Raw genomic sequence first — 20,786 nt, 5'->3', positions numbered from 1 at the left:
AAGCATTCACATAATCTATAAGTATAATATATTGGTCCCATTTTCCTTATTTTGTATAATCAAATAGTAATCAATAAGAACTAGACCACTGCGAAACGAGACTTCTGAGGCTTTGAGGGTGAATTCATCACCAGCACGCATATAAAAGTCAATGCAGAGAGTCTTTTCTTTAAGTGCCCTTGAAACCCAGCAACTGAATTATGTTTCCAGGCCCCCAAGGAGAACTACAAGGTTATAATTGTCTCACACTTAATTACATGCATTGCAAAAGGTAAATGGACAAAGTCATTCTTGTAACAGGTATAGAGAATAAGATTGCTTATGAATTTTTATATTGCTGGCTCATTGATTCGCAGAAAGTAGAAATTTATGCAAGACCCATGTCTAACAGTGATGGTGCTGTGTAAATGCGCAGCCGAGCCAAGAACACTGCCTTCACTGTTCTGGGACTAGGGCCCACACTCACAGTCCTGCTATTCTCTCTCCCTCGTGGCCCTTGTGAGGTGGCTTATTTTTCCCACTTCCTTTACGGGCCACAGTTGTTTCTTGCCAGGCCATCTTCTTGGAGTTTAACACCAAGAGAGTGTTAGCTTAATACCTTGTCTTGATGCCATCTGATAAAATCAGAGAAATGAAAGATGCCACAGGAAAGATAAATGATACTTTAGCCAAGCCGTACAAGAGAAATAGTGCCACTTTCAAGTTCTGTTTTCCATAGCTTCTAATGGAGCCTGCTCAGGAGGGAAGCCAGCTTTGCCGGGGTAAGTACAAGCCACCTGGCCCTTCCCTTATTATGGGGAAATGATTGCCTCCTATAATCACTAATCCTAAATTTTGAATCAGGCCCAGGAAATACCTACTTTTCTTCATGCTGCATTTAAAATGTCATTTGGCTTACTGGGTACAAGATCCACATTCCTTTTGTCACAGAATGTTGGGTTTTTCTTTCATTGATTTCATTAGGATAAGCTGATGGCAAATGCTTCTTCCTTATGCAAGAGGTTGCTGCCTGAATGTACCTGCATACGTTTTATGATACATAATATATTTTGCATTCATCCCGTGCAGCCTTGAGGAAGCAGAGTTAGTGTTGTGTTCTCAAAGCAGAAAGAAACTACAGCTTTGAAGAAGAGCATGAGATTATTACATGCCTTTATAATTTCATTTTGATAAACTCCGAAGCTGGCTCATTGCAGTGGGTTTCAGCTATAGGTTGGAATTTTGGTTCTACTTTGAGTTCAAAGGAGAAAATTCATGCTTAAGGAAAAATATTTTCACTCCCTGAGTATTAACTACTCAAGCCAGAAAAAAAGCCCCATGCATGCAGTCTGTGATGAGCACCTTCAGTATAATCCTACTGTGGCATGGTGTAAAACATCTCCCACCACAGATGAAAAGTAAATAATTTTTAATCACTCTGAGCAGCTAGTTGGTTAGCCTGCAGAAGTTCATATGCCTGGTGGAATTCATTTGTCTTCTTAAATTGCTACACAACTCTGGTCAAGATAGCTAAAGGGGAATTGAAATTCTGGGGAAGAACTGGACCTCCAATAGCCAATCTGCACTCTGTTCTGCTCATCTCCCATAATCCTTTCTCTGTTTCCAGATCTTGCAAACATATAGTCAACAGTGCTAGGAGTTTATTCCATTAACAGATGCACTATTCTGTTAAGCCATTAATCAAGCAAATCACAGATGTTGTTTTCTTTCTAGATGTTACTATAATTACACCTAATAACACTTACTGAATTTGTCATTTCATTGCCATTGATGACTTTTTAAAATTTCATCTGATAGTTCATTTCTTAAATTCTATTTATATGGATTTCAGTTGTATTTCTACAATGAAGAGTTCAAGATCTCTCATCCAATTGTCACCACATATTTCCCAAAGAATATATCAGGGGGGGGTCCTGGGTAGCTCAGTCAGTGAAGCACCTGACTTTGACTTGGGTCATGATTTCAGGGTTCATGAGTTTAAGCCCTGCATTGGGCTCTCTGCCATTGGTATAGAACCCACTTTGGATCCTCTGTCCCCCTCTCTCTCTCCCTCCCTCCTGCCCTCCCTCCCAAACATTAAAAAATAATATAGCAGGATAATCTCACATATGGGTAGATAGGCTCTTGAGAGACTGAAGGTTGAAAACCACATGCTGAGTTTGCAGTCAAACCATAGTCTCCTTATATTGAAAGATGGGCATTATCATTTTGAGGCATATGGTGCTAATAAATACAGTTGAAGGAATCTGCCATTCTCAAAGGCAGAGCCAGCCAGGAAGGGAGCTTAGCCCAGCTGCCTGGTATACAGATGGTGAAACCACGACCTGAGAGGAATGAAGTCTCAGTTACTGAGACAAAGTAATGACTCCAAGAATCCAAGGCTCATGGCTCCCAATCCATTGTTCTCTCTTCTACCACACTGGTTCTCCTAATGGCCCTTGCCATATCAGGAGGGAATAAAAATCTCCTTCCTGTTGAGATTTCTGAGATTCATTCTATCCACTTACCCATTCTTCTAAATGCAAAATTTAGCTAGACATTCTTAAATCCTGATTTGAACCCATTGAGCTCTGAATTTAAGCTTATGGAGCGTTTTCTCCTTCTTATCTTTTAGGTCCATATAAAATATGCTTCTATGAAGAGATTGATAATTGGGTAGTAACAATAGCAGTGGTGTGGCTTAGAAAAGAAATAGGCATTGGAATTGAACTTGAAATTGAATCTCTGATCTACTTCTTAGTAATTGATCTCAGACAAGTTAAATTTTCACATCCTAACACTGAAAAAGGAAGTGTTTCTGTGTAATCACCTGGTACATACAATGACATGTATAGAAGGCCCTTAACAATTATTATTACTGTAACTGGAACCATATCAGAAAATGTTAACTGTAATGGCATTTTTTTCCTGTAGGGGAAGAATGTGTGTGTGTGTGTGTGTGTAGATGTGTAGATATATATATATATATATATATATATATATATATATATATATATATATATATGTGTGTGTGTGTGTACACACACACACACACACATACATATATATGTATTTAAGAGTGTCATGGCATTTTTTAAATGTTCTTTAATGTTAGAGGAAAGAAAGAGAATCTCATTTTCTGTTTTTGGTATTAATGACCACCAGCTGCTGCCACCAATGCAGAGAGCCTTGCAGGTAGTTAGCAGCCTACGAATAAGCTATATTACCGATGAGAAGGTACATTTTTGAAAGAAAGAGAGCACACACATGTGTGGGAGGGCAGAGAAACAGAGAATAGCAGGCTCAATACTGTCCGCAAGGAGCCCGGTGTGGGACTTGGTCTCATGAACTGTGAGATCATGACCTGAGCTGATAACAAGAGTTTGAGTCTTAACCAACTAAGCTATCCAGGTGCCTCAAGAAGGAGGTACTTCTTATCTCTCATCCAAGGTTGTTGCAGGCGGCTCTGTTGTGGTGTAGTATCAATCTTAAGTCACTAGATTGAAGAAACAACACAGGACCCCAAGAATACATTGAGTGTTTGTCTCTTCTGCTTCTTGAAATAAAAATCCCAAATCTCTGCAATCACCAGCAAGCTTAATCGTGACATGTTCACACACATGCCACCATATGTTATCGAAATCCTCCTCCTCAAGTGTGACCCAGAGCACTGGTTCTGGAAATGTGGTTCCTGGGCCAGCTGCATCAGCTTTACTTAGGAACTTGTTAGAAATGCAAATTCTTGGGCTTAACTGTAGACATGCTGAGTCATACCCTGGGGAAGATTAAAAAAATCTGTTTTTAACAAACTTCCAAACTCTGTTGCTCACTAGAGTTAGAGAATTATCACCTGGAGAATTTGCCCATGTGCTGCGGTGTTTCATGTGACAAGGAGGTACCAGGGCAGGACTCAGAATGATCCAACATCGGACAATGATGACTTCCCATGTGGCAACTAACAGCCGAATCACATCGTGAAAGTTTTCCTGTCTTGATTCTTTGAACTTTTAAGTCTTGGTTTGACATTTATAGGCCTCTCATACCCTAACTGTGGCTAATCTTCTTTTCCAACAAAGACAGTAGGATGCAAATCCTGTGCCTTTAGGGAGAGGCAGAGTGTAGCTAGAATTTAGTGATATTTTCATTTCTTTATTTTTACTTTAATATCTTCAATTTATGGCACATTGTTTTATATTTAATTGGTGATAAAAAGGTTTTTTATTTAATGTTAATGTTCAATTTAAAGAAAAGGTTAAGAAAACAATACAGTTGATGTGTGGATATGGCAAAAATCAGTGATGCACAAGTGAATGCATTCAGAGAAATGCCAGCACAGTAGAGAGAATCTAGTATGCCTCATCAACATCTTAATTCTATTTTGTGGCATTTATTGACTATACTAGTTTTCCTAGCCTCAGTTTTCTCATCTGTCAAATGAGAGTGATGGTACTAACAAAATAGAAATGGTGTAAGAATTTATGTATGGGTGGGGTGCCTGGGTGGCTCAGTTGGTTGAGCATCTGACTTCAGCTCAGGTCACAATCTCGTGGTTTATGGGTTTGAGCCCCGTACTGGGCTCTGTGCTGACAGCTCAGAGCCTGGAGCCTGCTTCAGATTCTGTCTTCCTCTCTTTCTGCCCGTCCCCTACTCATGCTCTCTCTCTCTCTCTCTCTCTCAAAAATTAACATTAAGAAAAAAGAATTTATGTATGGGAAATACTGGCTATAATCCTAAGAATATAGTAGGTAGTTGCTATAATTTTATTTTCTCAAGCTTTAACTGAAAGCCAGTTAGCTGTGTAGCCTCCAGGATACCATGTCCTTTGGGGCTTCTGAGACCTCATCTGTAAGCCAACAAAAGGAGACTTGATCTCAAAAGCCCCTTCTAGCTCTTAACTAATATGTATATACATGGATATTTTGTGTGTGTGTATAAACATATAAAATTGGTATTCCCTGCCTTTACACAAACATGAAATAGGCATAAGTAGCTATATTACCCAGATAAAGACCTTGAGTGCTTGGGAATAATATTTAAAGTGAATGAGCTGTGTTGGAAAAATAAAAATCAAGTCATGAGGAATGTGTGAGCTGATGTACATTTCAGAGCTCAAAGGTAATTTCATTGTATTTTATTATCATCTGTCAAGCTTAAAGCAATAGTGAGACTAGAAAATAGATTGTCACAGAGGTTTCTGAGGACAGTGGTTTCCATGACTTGGTGTAAATATATTCAGAGAGACTTGTTCCTACTTAATAACTCACGTTTTTCCTCCTGAATTGCTGATGTGTTCACTTACAGCATTTGAAAGGCAGCTTGTCCTTTGCTGTCAAGTGAACTTGATAGAATAATAGAAAATTCTGAAAAATTCAATCAGAGCTTGTTGCTCCTCAAGGGAATTGCTTGACTGCATATTCTGTTTAAGGAGAAAGAGTCAACAGTGTTTCTTTGGTCTTGTACAAAACGCTGACCAAGTTTAACAGCACAGGTTCTAGTTAGCAAGTGCCACATGGAGTTTTCCCTTTTCAGCATTCCAGAGGATGGTGCTGATGGAGTTTGGGGGTCCTTCGGCAGGTGAAAGAAATACTTAAGGATATACTACAACACTGAAATGTTATGAAATCAGAGGCGGTAATCATCAGCTTGTTTACTGCTTAGAGCATTCTCATCAATCAGAAGACCTAAAAACAAAACAGAAGAGTGGTGCACATAGTTTCTCTCAATCGGACTGTACAATAGCTTGCACTGTCTTTTATGTAACTGGCTATTAAAGAGTCCAGGAAGATAGATACTCTCTAATATTGGCGATTCTGATGATACACCCCAGTGGGACTATTTGACTCAATTCAGCTGTCACTTAATTGAAAATTACTATGTAAGTTGCAGGGAATGTGCTTGAAGTCAGAGGGACAAAGAAAGGTTCAAGTTACTATCTCCCTATCTCTTTAAGCTCTGGTCTCCACATCTATTAACTGAGAATAAAATGTTCCTACTTCAGAAGACTGTACTGAGAATTAATGTTGGAAATAATCATAAGGGCTAATAGTCACTGAGCACTTATGACCTTCCAGGTGTCATTCCCAGAACTTGGATCATTTAGGTCTCCATAAATCTGAGCCTACGTACTGTTATTAGTTCCAAGTTATGGATGTGGGAATGGACCCCAGAGAGAACTTAACTCACCAGACATTATGTAGTCTGGCTCCAGTTGCCTCTTTAAGGCTTTAAAAACACTTGATATTGTTCCTAGCATTTCAAATGAGTTGAGCCATGTGAAATTACAGACACTTGACCATTTTTTCCCTATAACACTAGCAATTTCAGAGGCACCTAAGTAGCTTAGTCAGGTAAATGTATGACTCTTGATTTTGGCTCACGGCATCATCTCACAGTTTGTGAGATTGAGCCCCACATCGGGCTCTGCACCATCAGTGCAGTGCTTGGGATTCTCTCTCTGCCCCCACCCACTTACTTTCTCTCTCTCTCTCTCTCTCAAAATATATAAATAAACCAAAAGCGTTTTTAAATAGCAACTTCATGTGGTTCTACCTTATAAACATTGAATATGGATTTATAGTAGCTGCAGCTATTACTGCTAATAATGGTAGAAATGATCCTGATTTTATCTTTGAAACTCATTAATATAAGGAATGCAGGTGGCACGATACTGTAAAGACCACTGGCTTGGTAGTCAGGAACTGGGTAAAAATCTAGGTCTCAGTTTACCCATTATTTCTAAAATAATGGTGTTGATCTTCTCTAGCTCTATTATCAATGACAGAGCTTTTAAAATTACATGTTAAAAAAAATCTTTTTTTGGTTTAATTCATTTCCAGTAACTAGTTCTACCATGAACGATTAGTATATAGTTCATGTCATAGTAAGGCAAGTTTACTACACATGTTTAGATAATATAGTAGAGTCAAATCATACCCATTTGTAAACACATATTAATTTCTGTGTTTAAAATCTAAATCATTAATAAACAGTTCATACATTGGCACTGGTTCATGAACTATGCTTTGAGTAACATTAGAACTCTGATAAATAAATACATTCCTAAAAGAAAGTGTGTGTGTGTGTCCCCTTCCCTTTAAAAATATATATTCTTAGGAGATTACTAATGAATATTTTAAAACATTAGGAATTTTTAAAAGAAAGGCCACAGAAGTGTGATACAAATTTTACTCAGGGCATTTGGATAAGATAGAGAAAAGAAACCCATGTGTTCCTTGGTCTATTAGTATATTTATATTTAATTTTTTTTGTTTAAAAATAGTTAACCTCCTTGCATGTTGTCATGTTTGAAGCACTAGGAAATTAGAGCTAAAGGAGATGTGTCCCTACCCTCCAGAGGCTCACAGTCTAGCCAGAGATGCCAGCAAATTAGCACATAATTGTAGGATAGTAGACAATGCTCTAAAGGAAGACAAAGGAAAAAGTATTTAATTTGGCTCGGGCATCAGAGGGGGCTTCACCCCTAAGGTATAATTTTCTGTATTTTGTTGTTGAGAATATTTTTTCTTTGCTAAATTTTTTTTATTTATAACTCACACACAAGAACAATAGACTAATCTTGAGTATAGATTGATGAATTATAACAAAATGAACACATGAGTGTATATAGTTATATATACTTCAAGAAACCACCACATGATTAAAATTTTTTTTTGAATTTTTTTAGCTTTCCAATAGGTCCTGATGTGCTCCTTCTCAATCATTCCTATCTTCCTCTTCACAAATGTAACCACCATTCTGATTTCTAATACCAAGGATTAAATCTGTTATTCAATTCTACTTATAATTACATCAAAAAGAAAATATCTAGGAATAAATTTAAACAAGGAAGTAAAAGACCTCTATAATGGAATTTACAAGACATTAATGAAAGAAATTAAAGATGACACAAATGGATATTCCATGCTCATGGATTGTAAGAATCAATATTGTTGAAATTTCTGTACTACTCAAAGCAATCTACATATTCAGTGCAATCCCTATCAACATCTCAGTGTCCTTTTTAACAATAATAGAACAAATAATCCTAGAATTGTCTGGAACCACAAGAGATCCAAATAGCCAAAGCAGTCTTGAGAAACAAAAGCAAAGCCAGAGGATCATGCTTCCTGATTTCAAAATGTATTAAAAATCTAGAATAATTAAAATGTATTGTCCTAAAACACATAGATAGATCAGTGGGACACATTAGAGAGCCTAGAAATAAACCCATGCATATATAGTCAATTTATGAAAAAGACAAGCATACAATGAGGACAGGACAATCTCTTCAGTAAATGATGTTGGGAAAACTGGGACAGCTGCATGCAAAATAAAATTTGACCACTATCTTACCACTCACAAAAATTAACTCAAAATGGATTAGATGGAAGAAAACATAGGCATGTAAGTTCCTTGACATAGGTCTTGGAAATATATTTTTTTAAGCTGACACCAAAAGCAAAAGCAATACAATAAAAAATAAACAAGGGGGGCTACATCAAACTAAAAAGCTTCTGCACAACAAAGGAAATCATTAACAAAATGAAAAGACAACCTGCTGCATGGGAGAAAATATTTGCAAATTATATATCTCATAAGGGACTAATATTTATATAACAAGCTCATACAACTCAATAGCAAAAAAAAAAAAAATTCTGATTTAAAAATGTGCAGAAGGTCTGAACAGACATTTTTCCAAAGAAGAGACATACAGATGAACAACAGTACATGAAAAGATATGCCACATCCTTAATCATCAGGAAAATGCAAATCACAGCCAGGGTGAGATAATACTTCACACCTGTTAGAGTGGCTTTTATCAAAAATACAAATTACAAGTTTTGACAAGGATATGGAGAAAAGGGAACCCCCATGCAACTGATAGAAAAGTAAATGGAAAACCATACGGAGGGTCCTCAAAATATTTAAAAAAAAAAAAAAAAAAAAAGAACTACCACATGATCTAGCAATTCCACTTCTGAGTTTTTATCCAAAGAAATAAAATGCTACCTTGACTCTTCAAGTACCTCTATGGTTCCTGCAACATAATTTACAATAGAGAAAATAAGGGAAAAAATGTAAGCATCCATTGATGGATGAATAGGTAAAGAAATTGTGTATATATACAATAAGATATTATTTAGCCATTAAAAAATGAAATCTTGCCATTAGCAACATGGGTAGACCTTGTAGGCATTACGCTAAGTGAAATAAGTCAGAGAAAGAAGTGCCATATGATCTCTCTTATATGTAAAATTTAAACAAAACAAAAATAAGCTCCTAGATACAGATAACAGACTGATGGTTAGGGGGCAGGGGTTGGGGGGGACATAGTGAAAAATAAATATAAAAGTTGTATATTAAAGTAGAAATCCAAATTATATTTGTAATATGGTAAATTAAAACTGTGTTTATGAGCTATTCATGGGGAAAAGCTAGAAAACTACCCGTGTATTAATAGGAGTTTTTCCTGGGTTGTAAAACATCGATGTTATTCTACTTTGAAGTATTTTCCATATCTGCTATAATGAGCATGTATTACCCTCATAATGGAGAAAAACCAACAACTAGTAAAGTTTACTTTAAAAGACTAGGCGTGGGTTGGGCTGTCAGAGAGCTGCAATGATCTTTGGGGCTACCCTCTCTGAAAGGACAGTCCATCATTTTTCAGTCTCCATAATGACATTTACTGAGTATTGTCTTTGGGCAGAGGTTTAGATGAGGGGCAGTGGTTCTGATGGGGTGCTAGAAGGATGCAAAGACAACATCATAAACATGGAAGGCAAAGAGACAATGCAGAACAAATATTGTAGATATGGGGTCAAAGCCCGTATCTGCTATTTACCCCCTAATGTGAACTAGGACAATCCTTTGTCTCTTGGCTTATAGCTCTTCCTTGTTAGAATGAGGAATGTGGACTACATGATCACTGAGGATTCTTCCAGTTCTAAAACTAAGCTGAGATCCGTTTTTTTCCACAAGTTTAGAAAGGGAGACCTAACCATAGGATATAGATAGCAAAATTAAGGGCCTGGATGCTGGGTTTTTGAGTCAATAATGTTGCTAACATCTTGTTCTTAGTTTTTTCTCCTTAGAGTTGGAAAAAAAAAATACATGCCTGTATCTTTGCAATAATCATATGCAAATGGAATCACATAGATTCCCTTGTGTCTGTTTTTGTTCAAAGTGATTTCAAAAATCATGGCTCCTTAACTGTGTGCCAAAGTATCACACAGCACTGCAGGATATTTTTAAATTTTAGAGAAATAGTAATATTCAACATCTGTCAGAAACTGGACAGATAGCTTATGGTAGTTCACAGTTTCAACATTAGATTGCGCCATGTTTCTTTTTGTGGGTCATAGTTTTTTGCAGAATTTAAGGGCAGTTGTGATGAAAGGTAAATACATGCAAAAAATCAATGTGGAACAAAAAATGAGGGTGGCAGTATCCAATCTCACTCTAAAATTTCAGAAACTGTGCAGAGCCTAGAAGGCACGCACATCCCATTAGTAGGTTATTGTGGTTATTTAAGAATGAAATAAAAACATTAGTTTTTTTTCCTTCCAATTGTTGTGTACTTTTTAAACATAGCCTGTATGTTGTTATGATATGAATATTTATTACGTTGCTGGGAGCTAACTACTTAATAATCAGAACTGTTAGGTATTTGTTTTGGAGTAACAATACTACGAAAAATTCCTGAGACACTAAGGAACCTGAAAAAATTGCTGTATGATATCCATTTCTATTATTGGTTTCCCAGTATATATAAAAGTAATGTAGGGGCGCCTGGGTGGCGCAGTCGGTTAAGCGTCCGACTTCAGCCAGGTCACGATCTCGCGGTCCGTGGGTTCGAGCCCCGCGTCGGGCTCTGGGCTGATGGCTTGGAGCCTGGAGCCTGTTTCCGATTCTGTGTCTCCCTCTCTCTCTGTCCCTCCCCCGTTCATGCTCTGTCTCTCTCTGTCCCAAAAATAAAAATAAAAAACGTTGAAAAAAAAAATTAAAAAAAAAAAAAAAAAAAAAAGTAATGTATACTTTACATAGTCTATATAGTGTGCAATAGCATTAAGTCTAAAAAAAATACATCCCTATATTTAAAAATATTTGATTGCTGGGGCGCCTGGGTGGCTCAGTCGGTTAAGCGTCCGACTTCGGCTCAGGTCATGATCTCATGGTCCGTGGGTTCGAGCCCCACGTCAGGCTCTGTGCTGACGGCTCAGAGCCTGGAGCCTGTTTCAGATTCTGTGTCTCCTTCTCTCTGTGACCCTCCCCGTTCATGCTCTGTCTCTCTCTGTCTCAAAACTAAATAAACATTAAAAAAAATTAAAAAAAAATATTTGATTGCTAAAAAATGCAAACCATCATCTGAGCTTTCAGCTAGTCCATAATCTTTTTGCTGGTGAAGGATCCTGCCTCAGTGTTGATGGCTGCTGTCTGATCAGGGTCTTAGTTGCTAAAGTTTGTGATGGCTGCGGCATTTTCTTAAAATAAGACAATGAAGTTGGACACATTGATTGACTCTACCTTTCATGAACAATTTCTCTGTAGAATGTATTTCTCTTTGATAGCATTTTACCCACAGTAGAACTTCTTTCAAAATTGGAATCAATCTTTTCAAAACCTGCTGCTGTTCTATCATGTAAGTTTATGTAAATATTCTAAATTATTTGTTGTCATTTCAACAGTCTCCACATCTTCACCAGGGATAGATTCCATTTCAAAAGACCGCTTTCTTTGCTCGTTTGTAAGAAGCAACCCCTCATCCATTCATGGTTTATCATGAGATTACAGCAATTCAATCACATCTTCAGGCTCCACTTCTAGTTCTCTTGTTATTTCCACTACATCTGCAGTTATTTCCTCCCCTGAAGTCTTGAACCCCTCAAAGTCATCCATGCAGATTGGAATCAACTTCTTCCAAACTCCTGTTCATGTTGATATTTTGATCTCTTCCCATGTATCATGAATGTTCTTAATGGCACCTAAAATGGTGAATGCTTTCCAGAAGGTTTTCAATTTACCATGACCAGATCCATCAGAGGAATTATATATAATAATATAGCTGTCTGGCAGCTACAGACTTTATGAAATGTATTTCTCAAGTACTAAGACCTGAAAGTCAATATTACTACTGATCTGTGGCCTGCAGAATGGATGTTGTGTTAGGCATGAAAACGACATTCATCTTTTTGTACATCTCCATCAGAGCTCTTGGGTGACCAGGTACATTTTGAGTGAGCAGTAATATTTTGAAAGGAATCTTTTTTTCTGAGAAACAAGTCTCAATGGTAGGCTTAAAATATTAAGTAAACCATGTTGTAAACAGATGAGCTGTCATCCAGGCTTTGTTGTTCCATTTATAGAGGACGGGCAAAGTAGATCTAGCATAATTCTTAAGGGACCTGGGATTTTCAGAATGGTAAGTGAGCATTGGATTCAACTTAGTCACCAGCTACATTAGTCCCTAAGAAGAGAATCAATCTGTCCTTTGAAACTTAAAGCCATGCATTGACTTCTCTTGCTCTGAAGTCCTAAATGGCATCCTCTTCCAACAGACGGCTGTTTTGTCTACACTGAAAATCTGTTGTTTAATGTAGTCACCTTCGTTAATCATCTTAGCCAGTTCTACTAGATAGCTTGCTTCAGCCTCTACATCAGCACTTGCTGCTTCACCTTGACTTTTATGTTATGAAGATAGCTTCTTTCCTTAAATCATGAACCAACCTCTGCTAGCTTCAGACTTCTGCAGCTTCCTCACCTCTTGCAACATTCATATATTGAAGAGAGTTAGGGCCTTGCTCTGGATTAGGCTTTGACTTAAGAGAATGTTGTGGCTGGTTTGATCTTCTACCCAGACCACTAAAATTTTATCCATAGCATCAATAAAGCTATTGTGCTTTATTTCTTTAATCATTCATGTGTTCACAGAAGTAACACTTTAAATTTTCTCCAAGAACTTTTCCTTTGCAGTCACAACTTTGTTACCTGTTTGGTGCAAGAGGTCTCTTTTAGGCTTATCTCAGTTTACAACATGCCTTCCTCCCTGAGCTTAATCATTTCTAGCTTTTGATTTAAAGTGAGAGACTTGTGACTTCCTTTCATTTGAACACTTAGAGGCCACTGTGGCCTAATTAATTGGCCTAATCTCAATATTGCTGTGTCTCAGGCCCAAGTGAGGCCCAAGGAGAGGGAGAGAGATGGAGGGGCTGTTCCTCAGTGGAGCAGTCAGAACACATACATTTATTTATCAAGTTCACTGTCTTACATGAGAATGCTCCGTGGAGCCCTAAAGCTATTATAATGGTAACATCAAATATCATTGACCATGGATCACTGCAACAAATATAAAAATTATGAAAAAAAACATGAAAAAAAACACAACATGAGCAAATTCTGTTGGAAAAACAGCATCAATAAACTTTGTTCTACCCAGGGTTCTCACAAACCTTGAATTTATTAAATCAAACAACAAAAAGTACCCCAAAAAGAAGTAGGTAGGGCATGCAATCAATCAAGAGAAGCACAGTAAAACAACATACCCTTGAATGTTGTGAAAGCAATCCTCCCACCTAACTGATTAACACATTAATGACCATGTGTGCATGCCATACACACACACACACACATATTTAGGTGAGGACATTTAAGTTCTACTCTTGGTAAATTTCATTTATACAATACAACGTTATGTGCGTTGTAGTCACCAAGTTATACATTAGAATATCAGATTAATATTTACCCAATAGCTAAAAGTTTATATTCTTCACTAAAACTCTCTTTATGTTCCCCAAATTTTAGACCCTGGCAACCACTTTTCTACTATCTGTTTCTATGAATTTGACTTTTTTTTTCTTTTTTAGATTTCACATATAAGTGATACCATGCGGTATTGATATTTCTCTGCCTGGATTATTTCAGTTAGCATAATGCCCTCAAGTTATGTCCATGTTGCCACAAATAGGAAGATTCCTTTTTTACCATTACTGATGGTAATATTCCATTGTTTATATACCATATCTTTATTCATCTGTTGATAGATACTTAGGTTGTTTCCATATCTTGGCTATTGTGAGTAATGCTGAAATGAACATAAGAATACAGATACCTCTTTAATAGCCTGTTTTTATTTCCCTTGAATATATACACAGAAGTGGGATTGCTGGATCATCTGGTAGTTCTATTTTTAATTATTTGAGGAACCTCTATACTGTTTTCCATAATGGTTGCACCAATTTACTTTTCTACCAACAGTGCACAAGGTTTCATTTTCTCCACATCCTCACCAATAGTTGTTATCTCTCGTCTTTTTTTTTTTAATTTTTTTAATGTTTATTTATTTTTGAGACAGAGAGAGACAGAGCATGAACGGGGGAGGGTCACAGAGAGAAGGAGACACAGAATCTGAAACAGGCTCCAGGCTCTGAGCCGTCAGCACAGAGCCTGACGTGGGGCTCGAACCCACGGACCATGAGATCATGACCTGAGCCGAAGTCGGACGCTTAACCGACTGAGCCACCCAGGCGCCCCATCTCGTCTTTTGATAATACTCATTTTAATAGGTGTGAGGTCATATCTTACTATGATTTTAATTGGGATTTCTCTGGTAATTACTAAAGTTGAACTCCTTTTCATGAACCTGTTGACCATTTGTATGTCTTCTTTGGATAAATGTTTATTCAGATCCTCTGCAAATTTCAAAATCAGATTGGTTTTTACTTGTCTGCTTTTGTTTTTTGCTATTGAGTTGCATAAGATCTTTATATGTTTAATGTCTAACCCCTATTGAGATATATGATTTACAAATATTTTCTCCCTTTCCATAGGTTGCCTTTCATTTTGTAGGTGGCTTCTTTTGCTGTGCAGAGTTTTTTAGTTTGATGTAGTTCCATTTGTTGTTTTTTTTTTCTTCTGTTTCCTTTGCTTATGTGTCAAATCCAAAAATTATTGCCAAGACCGATGTCAAGGAGCTTAACGCCTATATTTTCCTCTAGGAGTTTTATGGTTTCAGGTCTCTGGTTCAAGTCTAATCCATTTTGAGTTAATTTTTACATATGTTGTAAGACAGAGATTCGCTTCCATTCTTTTCCATGCAGCTGTCCAGTTTTCCTAGAAGCAATTTTTGAAGGTAAATTGTACCTTGTTATAAATTAATTAATCATGCATGAATAGGTTTGTGCCTGGGCTTTCTATTCAGTTCCACTAATGTATGTGTTTGTTTCTATGTTAATACCATACTGACTTAATTATGAAAGCTTTTGGGGAGACTGGGTGGCTCAGTCGGTTAAGCATTCGATTTCGGCTCAGGTCATGATCTCACGGTCTGTGAGTTCGAGCCCCGCGTCAGGCTCTGTGCTGACAGCTCAGAGCCTGGAGCCTGCTTCAGATTCTGTGTCTCCCTCTCTCTCTGACCCTCCCCCGTTCATGCTCTATCTCACTCTGTCTCAAAAATAAATAAAACATTAAAAAAATTTTTTTTAATTATGAAAGCTTTGTAATTTGCTTTGAAATCAGGAAGTGTGTTGTCCCCAGCTTTGTTATTCTTGTTTAAGATTATTTTAGCTTCTTTGGGGCCTATTGTGATTCCATTAAAATTTTAAGAATTTGCCCTATTTCTGTGAAGAAAGCCACTGGAATTTTGATAGAGAGTGCATTGAATCTATAGATAGCTTTAGATAGTATGGATGTGCCAACAATATTAATTCTTCCAGTCCATGAATGGAGGATATTTTTTCATTTATTTGTTTCTCCTTCAATTTCTTTCATCAGTGTCTTACAGGTTTCAGTGTACAGATCTTTCACTTCCTTGGTTAAATTTATTCCTAAGTATTTTGCAATTTGATGCAATTGTAATGGGATTGTTTCCTTATTTTCTCTTTTTAATAGTTCATTGTTAGTGTGTATAATCACAACTGTCTTTTAAAACTGTGTCATCCTGTAACTTTACTGAATTTGTTTATAATTCTAATAGTTTTTTAGTGGATTCTATGGGGTTTTCTACATATAAAATCAGGTCATTAGCAAATAGAATTTTACTTCTTTACAATTTGGATGACTTTTGTTTCTTTTTCTCACCTAATTGTTCTGGCTATAATGTCTGATACAAGTTGAATAAAAGTGGTGGTAGTGGTGTCTTGCTCCTGACTGTAGAGGAAAAGCTGAAAGCTTTTAGAGTATTCACTTTTTCACTCTTGTGTATTACATTAACTGTCAGCTTATTATGTAAAGCCTTGGTTAAGAATTATTATCATAAATGGATGTGGAATTTGTCAATCCTTCTGCATCTAATGAAATGATCATGTGGTTTTTACCCTTTATTTTTTCATGTGGTGTATCACATTGACTGATTTTTGTAGATGTTAAGCCATCTTTGCATCCCTGGAATAAATCCCACTTAATCACAGTGTTAGGATCCTTTTCATGTGCTGTAAAATTTAGTTTGCTAGTATTTTTTGAGAATATTTGCATTTATGTTCATCAAGGATATTGCCCCCTGTAATTTCATTTTCTTGTAGTGTCCTTGCCCGGTTTGGGGTCAGAGTAATGTTGACATTGTAAAATGAATTTGAAAGAAATCCCTTTTCTACTAAGTTTTGGGAGAGTTTGAGAAGGAGTACTACTCTTTAAATGTTTGGAAGGTTTCACCAAAAAAAAAAGCCATCTGGTCCTGGACTTTCATTTGTTGGTAGTTTTCTTGGGTGTTTGTTTGTTTGTTTTTCATTAGTGATTTAATCTCCTCACTCTTAAACAATCGATTCAGATTTTCCATTTCTTCAGGATTCAGCCTTGGTAGGAATTTATTTCTTCTAGGTTGTCCAATTTGTTGGTGTATAATTTTTCATGGTAGTCTCTTATAATCATTTACATTTGTGTGACCTCAGTTGTAATGTCTCCTATGTCATTAGTTTTTTGAGTCCTCAATCTTTTTTTTTTTTTTTTTTTTTTTTTTTGGTAAGAGAAAAGGTTTAATTTTTGTTTATCTTTTCAAAAAATCAGCTTTTACTGTCATGTAGTGATTGTTTTGCCTTTTGTAGTCTTTGGCCAAAAGTATATTTTGCCTGATATAAGTACACATACTTGTGATTTCTTTTTGTTTCCATTACATTCAATATTTTTTTTTTCTATTCTTCACTTTAACTCTGTGTGTATCCTTAAAACAGAGGTGAGTCTCTCATAGGCAACATATAGATGGGTCTTGATTTTTTTTTTTTTTAATCAATTCAACCACGTCTTTTGATTGGAGAATTTAGTCCATTTACTTTTAAAGTAATAAGTATGGACTTACTGTTAACATTTTGTTAACTGCTTTCTGGCATTTTTGTAATTCTTCATTCTTTTATACTCTCCTTCAATACTTGATAATTTTCTGTAATAACATACTTAGATTCCTTTTTCTTCTTTCTCTTTTATCTACTATAGATTTTTGTTTTGATTACCATGAGGCTGACATAAAACATCTTCTATGTATAACAGTCTATTTTAAGCTGATAACAACTTAACTTCAAATGTAGAATAAAGCTTTGCAATTATACTCTCCTCCATACATTTTGATGTCACTATCTACATCTTTTTATCTTGTGTGTTCATTGACAATTTATTCTAGTTATAGTTGTTTTAATAATTGTTTTCATTTAACCTTCCTACTAAAATTATAAGTGATTTACCCACCACCATTACAACATTGGAGTATTCTGAATTTTACTATATATTTACCTTTACCAATGAAATTTATACTTTTATATATTTTCCTGTTACTAGTTACCATCCTTTTATTCCAGCTTAAAAAAGTTCATTTAAAAGTTTTGTAAGGGCATTCTAGTGGTAATGAACTCCTTCAGCTTTTGCTTTTCTGGAAAAGTCTTTATCTCTCCTTCCATTATGGGGAAAACTTCCAGGGACAGTATTTTTGGCTGGCAATTTTTTTTCCTTTCAGCAGTTTGAATATATCATGCCACTCCCTTCTGGCCTGCAAAGTTTCTGCTGAAAAATCTGCTGACAGTCTTATGAGGGCTCTCTTGCATGTAAGAATTACTTTTTTTAATCTTGTTGTCTTTAACTTGGCAATTTAATTATAATGTGTCTCATTGTGGGTCTCCTTAGATTCATTTCATTTGGAATTCCGTGGATTTCTCAGATTTGGATGTCTGTTTCTTTACCCAATTTAGGGAAGTTTTCAGCCACTATTTCTTTGCATAAGTTTCTGCCTCCCTGCTCTTTTCCTTCTGGGACCCCCTATAATGTCTACATTAGCTGCTTGATGATTTCCCATAAGTCCCTTTGTTATCTGCCTTCTTTATTCATTTTTCTTTTTGCTGCTCTGATTGGATAAAGTACACTGCTCTGTTGTTCAGTTAGCCAATTCTATTCTGCTATTGAAACTTTCTCTTGCATTTTTCAGTTAAGTTGTTGTATTATTCAGCTCTGTGATTTCTGTTTGACACTCTTAGATTTTATATTTCTTTGTTGAAATTCTCATTTTTTTTTAATGCATTGTTTCTTGACCTCAGCATTTTTATGACCATTATTTTGAACTCTTTATCAGGTAAATCACTTATCTCAATTTTATTAAAATCTGTTTCTGGAGTTTTATCTTGTTTTTGTTTGTTTGTTTGGAACATATGCCTCTGTTTCTTCACTTTTCTTGACTGTGTTTGTTTCTGCACATTAGATAAAGCAACCACCTCTCCCAGTCTTGACAGAGCAGCATCCTATAGCAGATAATCAGCGTTCAGCCCAGCCAGTGTTTCTGGTTGTCTCTCAAATCTTTGTGTTTGTTCATGCCACCTTGTTTGTTCTTTGTGGCTCCCAGTAGTTGAGCGTGTGCCAAGACCTATCTGTGCCCCAAAGGGAGAATTACAATCTGCATTGAGATGCAGGATGATTGAAAGCCAGACCCTCATGCAGCAGTATGTGTGAAAAAGTATGTATTTAGATCCCTTTTGAGGAGGAACTGGGATATAGGCTTTTTTGCCTGCTCGCTCTGTGTTGGGTCTGAGCATATACCCATCAGGGCTGCTCCTGAACCTGTTAATAACTGCTTCTTTATTTTCTAAAATTCTGTAGGTTTTGCTAATGCAAGCCCCTTTGGTTATTAGAGCCAGATGATCCTAAGTTCATCCCTTGGGTAGCACCACAAAATCTGGGGCACCAGATGAATGTACATTCTCCATCCGGGGTGTTACTGGTGACTGGAAAATGTCAGTAAGGGTATCCTTGAACTTTCTTGTCATTGATAGAAGACAACAGTCAGCTCCTAGATGTATGTTGAATTAGAAGCCTGATCTTCAGAAAGCATCTTTTAAAGTATACAAATAAGGCTTTTTCAGGGTAAGTCTGAGACATGGGTGATTCTGACTTTACTCTCTGCCCTGAGTCCTGGGAGGATAGCCTGGTGAGCATGGTTTCCTTGTTTGCTATAGTCTTGTGGAACTCGTGAATGCAGGCCCCATTAGCTATCAGAGCCAGACAATCTAGGAGTATATACGTTGGGTAACAGCCACAATAGCTGGGGCACCAGATGTGTGTAGAAGCTCATTCTAGAAAGATACTGGAAAATTGGAGTGGGCTGAAGTGAGGAGGTGAAGATGGCATCTGCTAGCTGCCCCAGTCTCCAAGAAGGATCATAATCAACCCTTAAATGCATGTTAAATTAGAAGCCTGACCCTTAGGGTGCCTGGGTGTCTGACTCTTGGTTTTGGCTCAGGTCATGATCTCATGGTTCATGGGATCAAGCCCCACATGAGGCTCCACACTGTCAGCATCGATCCTGCTTGGGATTCTCTCTCTGCCTCACTCTCTGCCCCACTGTCTGCCCCTCCCCTGCTTGTTCATTCCCCTGCCCTCCTCTCAAAATAAATGTTAAAAAAATAGAAGGCTGACCCCCAAACAGCAGCATAAAAGTATGCAAATAGGTCTCTTCCAAGGAGAGACTGAGAGATGAGAGTTTTTTCCTGTTCCCTGTCTACTGAGCCTTGGCAGATAGCTCCACTGAGTCTACACAAGCCCCTTATGAACTATTTATTTGTTTGCTATAGTCTTGTGTGTCTTGTGGACACTAGCCCTTTAGCTTTCAGAGCTAGGTGTTTTGGGGGCCCATCCCAAGTGGGATTCTTAAAAGTTGGGGCACTAAATATGGTGTTCAAACCTTTTGCTCCTCAGGGAGAGGTTGGGACTTTCCTCTCAATTATATAGTACTATGCCAGAGATCAGGTTTATGTCAAGCCTGTGTTTGCCCTTCCCAGCCATTTTGATATGGATGAAATAGCTATTTTTTCTTCTTTACCTTGATGTATAGGAGCTGCTCAGCTACTTTATAGATTGCTTCCACAGGGAATTGCTCCATAAGTAGCTGTAGATTCAGTAGTTTATGGAAAGAGAAGAGTTCACAAGGTTTCTATGTGACAAACTTGGACCAGACTTCCAATAATAGTGTTTTCTTTCTTTCTCTCATTTCATATAAGGTGTCTATCTGGTTTGAATATCAAGGCAGTGCTATCCATATAAAGTAAATTGGGAATTGTTTCCTATTTTTCTACATTTTGGAACACTTTGAATAAAATCAGTGCTATTTATTACTTAAATTTTAGAAGAAATCAGTAAAGCTACATGGTCCTCAAATTTTCTTGTGGGAATGTTTTAAATAATGAATTCAATTGTTTAATAGATATAGGGCTATTCACATTTTCTTCTGTTTCTTATATCAATTATAGGTTTTATTTTATAGGAGTGTGTCCACATCATCTAAATTTTTAATTTTATTGATATAAAGTTGCTCATAATATCTTTGAATAGTATTTTCTTGTCAGATG

At 36.8% G+C, this 20,786-nt stretch overlaps 1 protein-coding gene across 1 annotated transcript in view; it reads left to right on the top strand.

Annotated features, from left to right (window-relative positions):
* The first annotated feature begins 240 nt into the window (after positions 1 to 240).
* The window catches only part of ATP10B (ATPase phospholipid transporting 10B (putative)), a 264,814-nt gene continuing 244,268 nt past the window's right edge, over positions 241 to 20,786 (top strand). Inside the window, exon 1 of the mRNA XM_058722392.1 lies at positions 241 to 761. Within this exon, the coding sequence (XP_058578375.1) occupies positions 725 to 761 (37 nt within the window). The 5' untranslated portion in view covers positions 241 to 724. The remainder of the gene's footprint in view (positions 762 to 20,786) is intronic.

Source organism: Neofelis nebulosa, chromosome 1, assembly GCF_028018385.1.
Source record: "Neofelis nebulosa isolate mNeoNeb1 chromosome 1, mNeoNeb1.pri, whole genome shotgun sequence".
Lineage (NCBI taxonomy): Eukaryota > Metazoa > Chordata > Mammalia > Carnivora > Felidae > Neofelis > Neofelis nebulosa.
The sequence above is the reverse complement of the archived record's forward strand: the minus strand, read 5'-3'. Positions and strand labels throughout refer to the sequence as shown.